Source organism: Varroa jacobsoni, unplaced genomic scaffold (genome assembly GCF_002532875.2).
Source record: "Varroa jacobsoni isolate VJ856 unplaced genomic scaffold, vjacob_1.0 scaffold_1388, whole genome shotgun sequence".
NCBI lineage: Eukaryota > Metazoa > Arthropoda > Arachnida > Mesostigmata > Varroidae > Varroa > Varroa jacobsoni.
The window spans coordinates 24,942-38,776 of NW_019214290.1; the positions used below are offsets into that span (position 1 = coordinate 24,942).

Sequence of the window (13,835 nt, forward strand, 5' to 3'; positions counted from 1 at the left end):
CGCACAATAAAAACTGTTTGTGGTCCTTTGTTCAGAATAGTGACAGTGATGCCATTTATTTATTAACACTTCGAGCTTCACGGCCGATACCGCCCTTAGACCTCTATTGTATAGCATGAACCTACATCCGCCTTCGAATCTAACCCACCAAATAGCCCAAAGCTTCGTAGCCCACCACCAGAGAGGTGTGTTGGGCTTTTCCAACAGCACCATGGCGTGATAACTATATCGGCAGCTTTTGTAACTATTTCTCCTTTTTATTTATTTATTTTTTAAAATCAACCGGTTAGACGTAGAACAACGTACTGAACGATCTCGCTATTTTAAAGCTTTTATTTGAAACGTTTAATAATAGACAAACCCGTTAACAGCATATTATAGTGGGTCCGACCCATTTATGACAACACAACGTGACTAACATACCTGTCTGTTTGGCTCTTGTGCCCCGTCGTCTGCGCTGATGTCCGAAAGCGACTGAGCTAACACCCGCTGAATGTGGAATGGAGTCCAACAGACGAAGAACGATATTACAACAGCGACTGAAAATTGCGACGGAAAAGGTCACGTTAGCAAACCACCATACTTTTTTGTTTTTTTTTTTTCAACACACGCCATGAACGCCACACAGGAAACTAATTACTTGATAATTCAACGATTTCTTAGTGGTAAGTTTTCTCTAGAGTAGACGATCTTCTAATGATACATTGATATATCACGATGGAAACATTGACGGTAAAAAACGTCTACGAACGATGTCACGACGGCTTCGTCTTCCGTTCTTAATACTATAAGCAATTATAATCGAGTTTATTTTTTATGTTGACGAAGCAGATTTTCTAAGGTTGAATTATTTACGATCCTGGTTTTGAGTGATCGTCCCGTAATGTTACACAGGCTGTTACCGATAAGATTTACCCTATCAACCGGAGCGTGCAATGGTCATTTTATCGCGTGTGTTTGCTTTGCATATCTATCATTCGTATAAAATGAGAAATTGTGGGGAACTTGTCGCCAAGTAAATTGGTTGACTACCATACGAGAAGATGAACTCCTAGCTAAAAGAACCAAGCTAGCCGCCGATATCTACGTTCAATTAGACGGCAGATGAACATTGGAAACGTTTGATTTCTGCCAGATATTAAGGAAACCCCCAACTAGATAAAATACATAAATGTGCTTTTGTGTTTCCTTTAGAATTCGGCCGTGCCTATGCTGTGGTCACACAATGTGTTTTGTCGTCATCGGTTTTGTCGCCAGGAGTAATGATTCGGACTCGATTCCAATTGTGCTACCGAAAAAAAAAAAAAACTAATTGGGGAACGTTTACCTCTAGTTATCGTAAGCTGCTCATATGAATGAGCTACCTGATTACAAGTCCATATGGGGGTTCTGTAGCATGTTTAATCGAATTTGCTTATTCGCAATAACCACTGTCTAATCGCGCATTTGGTCCCAATCTGAATTTCCCTAACCTTTTTTTAATACCTCATAATCCTTTTGTACAGGAGGTGTAGGTGTCTTAAACGATCTTGTCCAACCTTGTAATAGTGATAACAGGCAAACACGTCCAGTTCAAAGGACATCATTATTAGCGACAAGAGATGATCTGAAAACGTGGGCCAACTGCCAGTAAACTCGCCGTGTTGACCTAGTTCTTAAACACTCATAGAAGAGTAGGGTCGAGAAACAATTAACCCATGTTGAGCCAATAGCAGGACCCAATGATCTGCCTTTCGACAAACGCTGCATTAACGTACACACTTAATGGACATGCCTGTCCTGGTATAACCAAAATAAAGCCATTTGTAGGTCGAGTATGCTAGTACGCTATAGTGTTCCCATAATTTTCCTCTGGTGACATTTTGCGCAGTAGTAAATGGAAACGGACCTGCAAAAGGCCCCAGCAGTTATCTGTTGTCTGGTGAACTCGTTTCAAGTACTGACTTCAGTCAGTATCTACAATGAAAGAATCAGTAAGATGTATAGGTTTGATTTAAAATTTTTCGTTTTGAACACGTTGTTCCGTGTGATCATCGGTTACGACAGTACCACAGGCAAGCTAAATAGTCGACCAATAAGCATTGTGAGGACTCGAAAAAAGATTTGTATGGAAATTGACGCTGTAGGAAGTCACGCTCACGTTTCGAAGATAAGACTGCCGTTGATCGGAAACCTCCTGCGTAAAAAAAACGTTGCAACAGGGAACATTGTTGACCCCAGCTTCGATACAAGCATAATTACAAAATGTATGTTTTTTGACACGAACCGATAATTCTATACTTCTCCAACTACCGGCCCCATCGCCCGAACCGCACCCGGCTAAATCTTAGCAGACGCTCAATTCGACTTGCTTTATTTTCTTCACCCGATGCCGATTTCGTCGTTTTCACAATTTAAGTTTGCCCAGAAGCCTTTGTCAGTTTCGTATTCTTCTTTCTCCTCGTCCTCTACATCATCTCCCGTCAAAGACGGGTCGGGCTTATCAGGCAGCAGAAACCCCCAACCGTCACAGCCTCTCTGTCGCTTTCCGCCCATTTCGTGTCTATCGTCGGCCGTCCCTATCCTCGTCGCACTCGTAGTGCTGTTAGTAACGATAAAGCAGCCGTAGTATCGTTTGATGGCCACTCGTTCGTCGTCGACCGAAAGAGGCAGTGACAAACGCCCCACTATTTCGAACAGGGAGCCTAGAAGCAGTTTGCTTTTTTCGCTGCTGGCGCCTTTGCTTCGCTTTCGCTGGCCCATCCTTCTCATTCCCTTTCTCGTTCGACACTGTCACAAGGAGTCGCTAGCAGCCTCCTAGGAGCTGGCTACCGTAAAACAGCAAGGAGGCTTTTCGCAACGCAAAAGGTCGGCGTCGTCTTCGATCGATCTTCAATGGCGACGTCTTTATTCTTGCCTCTGCGTTGTCTGTCGCTTGCCTGTTAACTGCTGTCGCTTGGTGTGGCTGCTGCTGTACTTCTATCCAGCGAGTCGTGGGATTGCATAAAGCGAAAAATCTGGAAAAATGTATAGGAACGAATGATGTTAGCAGAGCAAGAAGATAGTGGTTAACGGCAGCGTAGAAGAGATGCAAAAAAAACGAAGAGTAACGTGAGAACACAACGCATCGCGGTTGGCCTCATGACCACTATCGAGTTGATACGAAGCCGCGAACATAGGCAGCCTTGAGCAATCTGCGTGGACTGTAGATGCTATTCACACGGTTTACCTCGCGGTTCCACCGGATACCGCAGACTCTCTGTACATCTGAGAGAACGAGGCTGATGATCAACAATCGATTACAATTACGAACCGCATGGCGATCGCTTGTCTTTCTAGCCCTTCTCAGCCTAAGGAACCGACCGTAGTTATTTATTCCATCGTTGATGTGCGCGCTACTCGAGTTTAACCGAAGCCTATACGCCATTACATGTATAGCGGTGTGGTAGGAACTGTCAGTTCCGAATCGAAGTTAATATCTTAGCCCAAAAAAACTTACCTGGCGTACCAACAAAACGATCCAGTTTTTCTCGGTCGGCTTTATGTAGGCGCAAGTAAAATATGTTATATACAATGTATATGAAGCCTTCAGCCACTAAAAGGGTCCGAACACTTCGTTGCGCCCATAGACAGTGTAAAGTTAACGGATATCGACAGCGTACTATTAATTATATATAGCCACATTATATAAAATAGGATGATTGTACACGATGCCAAAACACGTAGCTACTTCCCCTCGAACTAAACGCTAACCAAAGGTCATATATATATATATATATCTAATATTAAAGTCTTCCGGTATTTTAGGGTCTCTTCGATAGGTCTCTGATCTGATATCTGGGATTCAAGATAACCATCTGGCAAGCATCGATTCTGTTTTTTTATCCAATTTATGAATCTGTGTACGCTTTTACTGCCTGCAAAAGGGTTGAAGTGAAACATCCCACTTCCCTGGACGGTAATTTGACAAAGGCATATTGTATTATTGTTAACAATACAAAATATTATACAGTAACTATGAACCGGGCTACGCATAATCGATTCAGTTAAAAACATGGATATTATTTGTTTGTATTTTAGGCTTTTCTGTCAGATGCTCGATACTGCAAACAACTAACAAATGGCTTATAGTGCTATAGCACCAGGTCGATTGGAACTGTTCTTCTCCGTACTTTGATACGGTGTAAATCAAATGGCTGTTGTAAATCGGCCCTGTTTCTGATGAACGCTTGTAGGTAAACCTAAACTAACTTTAGGTGTTCCTAAGTTGGCATAAGTTATTTTGACGGACCATATATATATTTCCGTCAGAGCTATAGATATAAATAAGCATTGCAGAAAAGAAGAGGATGCGACCTGTTCCCTACTTTCCGGCTGGTAGCACAACGAATGTAACTCATTCATAGAGATCTAGCAAATTCCTATAAACGTCTTATTTTTTTTCTCTATCTATGTTATGATTTTTTTTTTTTTTTATTAACACCAGTTCGTCAAAACGAATCACAATTAACACTTGAAAATTACTAGCAGTATCTTTTTATTTTGGTCGTTCTCTCAAAAACGGAAGCGTAGGCGAGAGGGGACTGAGACTCACTGTAAACGAAAGTATTGTTTAATAAATGAGAACATGGGATACTTCAAATAAATATCGCTCTGAGATGAATTTTAGACACACTAAAAGCGTCTGCAAAAATGGTACTTTGCATGGTAACCAAATTATAATTTCTAGCAACTAGAGAAGATATGAAACTGTTATGTCGCTTGGCGTTCTTTCGATAATCTAAGTTGTTGCTTGGCGCGATTAGATACCAAATTACGCGTCCATGCGGAGACCGTATAATCATTCATCTAAGTATATTATGCAGTGTTACCGCACAACAATATCTCAATATATAATACAGACATACCTGATAATAGTAAACACTTAGTACAAAAAGCGTGCATCTTTTCTAATTTTTTTTTTTTTATTTTCAAGCGCAAGCAGAAATTAGTAAGTTACTACATACACACATATTAGCAACGTTCTCTATTCACTCAAATTGTGCAGTACAATGTACAAGTTCTCATGAAGAGACACTTTCACATGTCGGCCCTTGAAAGGAAACCAGCCACACGTAACCATCAAAAGAGAGATTAAGTTTTTTTTGTGTCGTTAAAGAAGCCAGACAGCCAAATTTCGATGGGGCAAATTGGTGATGATCATTCCCCCGATATCGGTGATAATGTCGCTATCTGAGGCCAAAAACAGTGGAGTTTTATCTAACGAAGAAAGCTGTCATAGCCCAATTTCTATTATTTTGCTGTTTCCTGTGTTCCACTGTTTTGTCTACTGACCGCGTGACGTAGTTTTTCGCCTTATTAATTTACCGTCAGTAAATCAATTTCATTCTGGTTAAAACTTTAGAATGAACTAAGGCTACAAAGTAGGAACACAAAGATTACAATTTCTTTCGTTTGTAAGCAAACTTCAAAGTTTCACTCTATTATTAATTAATAATATAATTAATAATAAATGGATCAAAAATGCGTATGTTATATATTCAAATATTATATTTCCTAAAACATTAAAAAAACCTTTACGTTTTGGTGAAAGGAGTAAATAATGCACAATAGAACTCAGTCTTGAATGCAAAACTATGATCGGTTGTCGCGTACTCTACATGAGACCTTTCCAGTGCAAAGGATAGAATGCCCCGCAAATTTCCTCTGTCAGCCTCAAGCTAACGATACGATGAATGCCAGATAGTTGTGCTATCTGAAAGCACCCCAAACAAAATGAACTCATCCAAAATTCGAATCAAAATTTCAAAAAAAAAAATGATAATTTTTCTCAATGTATGCTAAATACCTTCCGGTTGTGTATGCGATCATCAAACTGATTTTCCCTATACTCACTATAGATCAAATCCCGAATATCCTTATATTGCTATAATCGTAGGCTTCGTAAAATGCATAATAAATCCATTATTCCACAGTAGGTCAATAAGATTTTATGGGCAGCTGAATAAGATCCTTAATCGCGAAAATTAAGAGACGTTCTATTGTCTTTCCTCCAAAATTTCTATCTGACATTAAATACTATGGTATTTTATTTTCAAAAGTTTAGTTTAACAGATAACATATTCTGCCTATGGGTTATCGTCAAGCTTAAAGCTAAAAATATTAACTTACAAGAATAATGCTGTCTATGACATTCTGCTTCCATATTCTATCTGACCACTATTCATCGTAACATAACCTTTACTTTCGAGCGCCAATTCACTTACAGTAACTATGACTATAGTGTTATAGTAATAATGACCATGGCGTCACCCAGTTCGTCTGTGTTGTTTTTCAATGCACAAAGCTCTTCTGGATCGTTCCGTCTCTGACGGGATTATTTCAGAATGAGATCTTGATGTCCAATGCTCCGCTGTTCACTCTCGCCTAACCCGGAGAGAACATCACTGGTCCTCGAAGTAGGTGGCGCCGGGCATGACGCCGTAGGATGCTAGCGTTACGAGGTCATTCGTTTAGATACAGTTCCAAATGGAAGGCGCTCGGCAAATGCGCTCAATGTCAGCATCTTTTCGACGCTTTACAGCTGGGGTGTTGACTTGACCCGAGTTGATGTCCGTCTTCCCTTTCGTACCCCCCCCCCCCCGCTTCCCTAACAATTTTCCCGTTCCACCCCTAAGCGAGCGACCCTTTCAGTTGGGCCGGAAACCCTCGAGCGGTAAAAATAGCACGCCAATCAACGTGTGCTTTGTTTGACATGATAATAAAAACAGCAACAACTATCATCGTGAGCTGTCCAACTCGCTCTCCTAGCGCACCAGGTTCCCTGCGTCCATTTTAGAGGAAGATAAAAGAAACAATGTCAATAAAAGAATGCTAAGTTCGGTATGAATTTTGACCGAAACAAACACTTTCTATTTCCCGATGAAGTTAACGTGGTACAAAAGCCAAGACATTCTAATTCCGATAAAATTATGATAGTAATGATAATAAATTTGTAATTGAAGATTCTAACTATATGATTAATCAGTTGGCGCAAAAACGGCCGCGTCAGATAGGTTGGGAGGCGAAGCTTGAAAAACGAGGATCGAAGTAATTTCAATTAAATTAGATCTGAAATTGAAATCACTTTCTGATTTCTGTCTACTGGCTTCAATGATGGCTGGACAGAACCAAAATATATACACGAGCAAAGTTACCAAAAAATGATAAAAAGACAAACATGTGGAATTAAGTTAAGCTAAGTGCCGATCCTGTCTTCATTCCAGGCGCAGCCCAATGTCGCTTCACGTTCGGTTTACGTTTCATTTGAAGTCCGCTATTGTATGAACAGCGTACGTAGCACCGTAAAAGTTTGGCGCAAGCATAAACTTTAAGAAACTGGGTTAACACGCCAAGATATGGCTAAAGAGATCGAATGATGTTGTCGGCGCTGCGCTGGCATTGTTTTTGTTGTCGCAAATCTGTCTCAAGTTTCTTCTTTCTCCATACGCTTCTTCACAATTTTAATTCAATCAAGATTTATGCCGCAGCTAAAAATTTCCATCTTAAGTTTCGTTCCTTGCCTTTACAGTAATCTTCAAGCCATTTTCATAATTAAACACCTGCCCAGAACTCGCTTAGAAGATTGATCACCAGCAGCTATCGAAAGTAGTCGCCCTTGTCAACAATGTACTGCTTTTGTACCTTTTTTCTTTGTTTATCTAGCAGATATCGCCGCTATCAGTTTCGACTTACCGAGCAGTGACTTTGATACGCGAAGATACATCTGGCAAAAAGCGTCCGATTCAACATTTTGTATTTCTTTCTATAAAACGCTAGCAGTAACCTTAAAACACCAACCAACAACTTCTATTCCCAAATCGTTTCTTCGCAATCATTTGGCCGTTTGGCACGTACTCATCGCCATGTAAAGGCTTATTCCGTTTGTCCGTCTCTCGATCGCCGTGGTGTTGGTCGTGAATAGTAGCGAACCAGTTACAACTATCGCTATTTAGGTATCGGCGAACTGCTCTCAACCGTGTAAATAGCGTCTGCTATACAACTGCATGAGCTAAGGAAGCACCGAAATGTTACGTATCCATATCGACATACCGATGGATTGTCGCCAATCAATTGGTACATATTATCAATCAGCTTGACGTTGAGAACGATCAGATAAACAAGGAGCAAACATGGGTACCAGTAGCGAGGAATAAGAAAGACATATATCACCGCGTAGACATCATCAGAGGGGTATGTACCATCATTGTTTCAGGTCATTTGACTGCTGCCACAACTATATAGCTGTTATCTACTGGTGATTTATTTTAGTCGAACAAGCTCACTCTAATGATATGAACACTGTTCTTCGTGGCGTATAAAAAATGGGTTGACGTCTTGTGATGATTTCCGCTGGTAATTCAACATAATAATGGTACAATAAGCTAGATGGTGTTCCGGGATGTTCTTCCACCAACACTGAATGTGAGGATCAATGGATTAAGTCAGCGGACGTTAACGCCAACAAGCACGGAAACTGTGAAAGGTGACTTATGATGCCACGACAATGGCATATATAGAAGTAAACCACTGTGAACGATTGCGAGCTTCATCTGCCTAAAAAGACCTGGGAAGATTACTCGTCACCGGCACTAATCGGAGTCACAGGTCGACTGGTCATCATCAAAAAAGCAACCAATGATGTTCACGACGTCGTTCTGTGAGGTCTGTCTTGATCACTCTAGTCAATTGTTGGGTCACTGAAAAAGGCGTTTGGTGAGGTAACTGCAAATGGGTAGAACTTTTACAAGCCTTTAGTATAATCCCCTATGTTAGGAGTTTTATATCCGGCATCGCCGTTAGACATTCCATCTGATCGCTGGCTGGCTCCCAGCACAGAACAAACTCTGTCTATGCACGGGTTCGAACTTACCTCCCCCCCCCCCACGAAATACAACCAGCAAAGTTCAAAGTGTCACGCTCATGCGAATCAATGCTATCCTATTTTTTAAATCCTAAACCTTTAACTGTGAGTAAACTATGTCATACCTGCGGTCGTAGATAGAAATTGAATTTAGAATATGAGAGTGTGTACGCGTTGTTCGCTACGGCTGTAAAACCTTTATACTACCAACTATCCACTATGAGTAAGGATTTTTTTTTTAAAACTAGATCGCCCCGTGTTTTGACTGGTCAAGTATTCTAACTTGTTTAATTAGAGCTGAATTTGGAGTTAATTTACGTTATAGGAAAGATTAGAATCGGATACTGATAGATGGACATTACGCTTTAGCAATTGATAAATAGATTGCATCGATCCTATGTAGCATCCTGTGTAATATAGTTCGTGGACCGAATAAGATAAGGCGAAAAATAGAATAGTTTATGCCGGAAAAGAATTATTTTCGTCGGATTCCATGAGCTAACAACTTCAAAATGATTCACTACCATCTATTTTCCGTCTGACGATTCCTTCTATAGTACTAGAACATTCTAACAGCTATCTCTAAAGACAGGTGTGGTCAAGGCCCTCGTATTCATACAAGGAACCCTCCAGTTCCTAATCAAAATTGACCTGAGCGTGAATGTTTCTACAAAAACAGATCGAGCTTTCATTAAAACGATGAGTTTTCATCAATTTTATTGTAAGGTTTTTATGTAAGATTTTACTAACACTGCAGATCGGTTGGCTTGGTTCCTCATTCCTTACTTTGCCTTGCAAGGCGCACTTCATTGAAGCACAATGTACTAGAACGACGCATTGGCCTCGAATGCCGTTAACAATATAAATGGGTACATGTAAAAGGTTCTAGAATCGGATCCTTTTCAGCGTTTAAATCAGTGTGACATAGGTCGTTACAGGGGTTTGATAGATAGAAGTGCGACTTAATTATCTCTTACTGGCGACCCAACTGTTCTGTTGGGTTTTCTCAAGTGTAGTTGTATATGATTCCTCTATGACTTGGGTAGGTGGCTAATTGCATGAGAATTTACATCGTCTCAAGGTCAATGGTCCGACACGTTCGATTTAATTAGACGTACATTGAGCATGATAATTAGAGGACATACATCAACAAGTTGATCCGCCTTGGGTTCAGCTACCTTGTGGGTGTTTATTTTTATCATGCATAATGGGAAGGATGGAACAACATACCCTTTTTCTCCATTTCTCTCTACTAGGCCCGTGTCTAGGCTTATAGTAAGCCCTTAGTCCGAGGCATCGTCCTGTGTCGTTTAATAGTAAGTGTTTTGAAGAAATTAGTCACCTGAGTGAAATATTTTATGCAACAAAACTACTGGTTTTTTAGTTTCTACAGTAATTCTATTAGAGTTTGATATTACGCCATTCATTGACAGGGAAGATATAGATGATGGTCAAAATGCTAGTCGTTGAGAGAGATCTTCGCCTTTGTTTGACGGCCTGCAAAGTGCAACTCCTCGAGACGACCAAACTCATCTCTTCTACTGGCGTCAGCAGGTCTCATAGTAGCTAGTATAGCGGATGCTTTAGACACCGCTGCTTCGGAAGGGCTATGATAAGGCGTAAGCCATGAGCTACGATGAGGTTCCGGTCTGTATAGGACGGTCCCGTATAAAAAGGTCGACTTCTTAATTGCCAAGACTAAGATCACAAGGACTATGCTGATAAGAACTTGTAAGAGTCACACGTACGCCAGCTTACATTGAGCCGCAACACTAACAATATTTAATTTTATTCGAGAAAGAAGAAATATTGATAAATCATGTTTGATTTCGATTGTGTTCAATTGTACGGGAGCAATTTTCCGCTAAAGGAGGTTCTACGCGTACCAGGCGTTATGACAAAATGGGTAAATTATTAGTAACAATTAAGGAGTAAATACAGTAAAATAAATAAGCTAAGTTATCTTGTGAGTCTGCATAGTTATAGGTACAGCCCAGCGTAACGAGTATTCGAAAACGTCCACTCTCATTTCTTGAGTCTCTCAATATGTAGGAGTTCGTCGGTGAACAAAGAGCGCACTTACTTTGTTATGTACAGGTATAGAAACAGCAGCCACTGGCTCAGAACCGACATCCATTATATTTATTGTATATCTCAACAAAATGTTACACCATTCATTTTGATCATCACCTACATATTATAATCCTCGCCAAAATTTAGCTTTACCGCTTTGGTCTTTTCATGCAGAACTCTATTTGACTCGTAGTAGTTTGCGTACAATACTACGTGCATTCAAGAACGGTGGCGTTTTCAAAGGGTCAAGCCACCCGGCCACTATAATTCATAGGACCAGACCATCCACAAGTGGAAATTAGCCAGCTCGATCTTTTTGCTAGCCTGAGTTTAATAACTGTCAGCTCAGCCTGATCGCTGTCAGACGCTGCTGAATCAAATAAGCACGATGTCTATCTGCAGTTGTTAAGCGCTTGATCTGAAACAGAGACGTTTCTACCCGGGCTCAAGTATGTTACGCGTCGTGAACGCGTGGGTCACGTCCCTTCCGTCAAGGTGCCCATCGAAACGCTAGGCTCTATCCTCCTAATTTAGCCCTTTTAAAAAATTGGATTTTTAACTAGTAGAGCGTTCAGATTACTGGTAAATAGAAAATTGCACCCAATTGAAGGCGTAGCTTAACTACAGATTATACATCTGCCGGTTGAAATGGGATGCTGGCCAAGGACATGTCGAGGTCAAACATGTGATCTGAGATAACTTCAGCTAACTTTAAACAGAGCATATAAATAGGTAACTAGCAAGTATTAGATGGCAAGTACACTAATCATCCAGCGAAATCCGTAAAGTTGGTACTGGCACAAATGAATCTTTAAAAAAGGCTAATTATACAGCGGTATTAAAATATTTAACTTGTATTGTTCGTAAGTGTAAGATACAACATTGGTGTATCGGACTACGACTTCTGCAATCGTCTCATAGCCATAAAACGCACTGGATAACCAGGTAAATATATAAACCGGAATCAATTCAAACCCTAGAGAATAGATACCATTTTAATAGTGAATATCCAATTGTACCGACTGCGTCAATATAGTCGATGAAATTATAGAGAATTATTATTTGTATTTTATTACTCTAATTATATTATTGTATATTACCAGTAGAATCGTCTGTCTGATTTGTATTGCGTTTGCGTATTTAATTATATCTCAAAACTCACAGAGCTGTATGTTGAGGAACCACTTGTTTACACATGAACAGTCACAAATACCCATTTTGTTCTACACAAATAGATGCCGCCTATCCACTTCATTGATCATTTTCACAACTAACGCCCCCCTGTGCTTAAAAATATAATATATAATAGAAACGCAGCCTTTGCACCGAGCTGAGTGCGAGCGTCTCCGTCGAACGGATGAAAGTCCGCTAGATCATGAGCAGACATGTGAAATCTGCCATGTCTGCAGATATTTGTAAGGCTTAATGTATCTTGTACGTTTGCTGCCCACTACGGGATGAGTGATCATCGACTTCAACACATGTGTTGAGTATCGGAGTTTTAACATCTCCACGAGTAGTTCAGTGAATCAGTCAGTTGCCTGCTATGGTAACAGTGAGGCGTTCTTTTCGCGTGCCAGAAAGCCCCAAGAGTTAACTCACCGCACGAAGCTGTATGCGCTTTCGTTGTTGTAATCGTACATCCCACATGGCAATATGAAATATCGTTATTGACTAACATTATAAATGAAACCAGTGGTACATACATGTATCTTTGTACGTGAAATCGTGTACGCGCACCACGTTATCCAGTTGTTCTGAATACTAAGCAAGGTATAAAATATGTGGCGACCAAAACTCGGTCCATGACATACGGAGTAGGAGTTCAGAGGGGTCCTGGACTCGCACGGCCTGAAACCTGCAAGTCGTTGAATTAGATCTGCGCAGTTTGTTTTTACTTAGTTCGGTGATTACAGTTACTATGTACTGACCAGAAATGAATTAGCGGTACCAAATCGTTTGTTACCGCTAACCTCAGTTGCCCTTTGCTTCCATAGTCGCCATTGCCACGAAATGCATGAATGCCCAGAGATAATCATTTAACAATTTTCAAGGCTTTGTTATTTCTTCTGCACTTTTGCTGTCACCACTCGGACATATTGTCTTCTACATGCTTCTTGAAACACAATAGGCCCTTTGGCCGACGTCGGCCGATGCAGTGAATGAAGTCACCCACACCGAAAAGAGTAGGTTGAATGAGATGAATAAAAAAGTAACCACTTTATCAAGTCAAATGGGGTCCTTTGCGAAAAACGATGGACTTCGAACAGAAAGGACCTATTCAGACCAACGTTCCGTATGCTGTGGCCTCTTCTCGCCGCGCGTCAGACTTTGGCGTCTGATCAGCTTGCAGAAAAAATTACAGTATCTTTTCTCATATGTCTGAATCATAGAATAAGCAACCTAGTGCTGGTAGTTGTGTCTCACTGAGCCTCACCATATGAAAATAATAAATAGGGTATATATGTTCGTACACATATCGGACGATTAACTTACTATGATATGAGTCATTGTAGCGGAACATTTGGATACTAAGCTACCCAGTTAGCTGAAAATAAGCTTTCTAGCATTGTTCTCTTCGCTGAACGTTGTACTGTGCCGGCATCAATAGATCACATATGGTGATGCTCTACATCGTTCACTTATCCGCATCTTCCTGAGTTGTAATAAAGACTGTAGATTTCCGGTCAGCGCATTAGCAACAGTCTTCCATTTCATAACGTTCGTAATGGAACGGGTTCGTAGAATTTCGATGTCATATACGATGATGCCACAGTATCAAAAAGCTTTCCATATGGAAACAAAAATATCGGAAATCAAAAAGCTGGAGCCTATGAATAAACAGCAGGTGCCGTCAAACACAAACAAACAGGGGCCGTCA

At 40.6% G+C, this 13,835-nt stretch overlaps 2 protein-coding genes across 3 annotated transcripts in view; one reads left to right on the top strand and one right to left on the bottom strand.

Annotated features, from left to right (window-relative positions):
* LOC111269471 (pyrokinin-1 receptor) overlaps window positions 1-13,835 on the bottom strand; it is a 36,431-nt gene that overhangs the window by 8,644 nt on the left and 13,952 nt on the right. For both annotated transcript variants that reach the window (XM_022849092.2, XM_022849091.2), the window contains exon 3: window positions 424-539. In XM_022849092.2, coding sequence (XP_022704827.1) covers window positions 424-539 — 116 coding nt within the window. The remainder of the gene's footprint in view (window positions 1-423; window positions 540-13,835) is intronic.
* LOC111269480 (uncharacterized) overlaps window positions 7,754-13,835 on the top strand; it is a 25,873-nt gene continuing 19,791 nt past the window's right edge. The window contains exons 1-3 of the mRNA XM_022849104.2: window positions 7,754-8,211; window positions 8,407-8,682; window positions 11,823-11,899. Coding sequence (XP_022704839.1) covers window positions 8,656-8,682; window positions 11,823-11,899 — 104 coding nt within the window. The 5' untranslated portion in view covers window positions 7,754-8,211; window positions 8,407-8,655. The remainder of the gene's footprint in view (window positions 8,212-8,406; window positions 8,683-11,822; window positions 11,900-13,835) is intronic.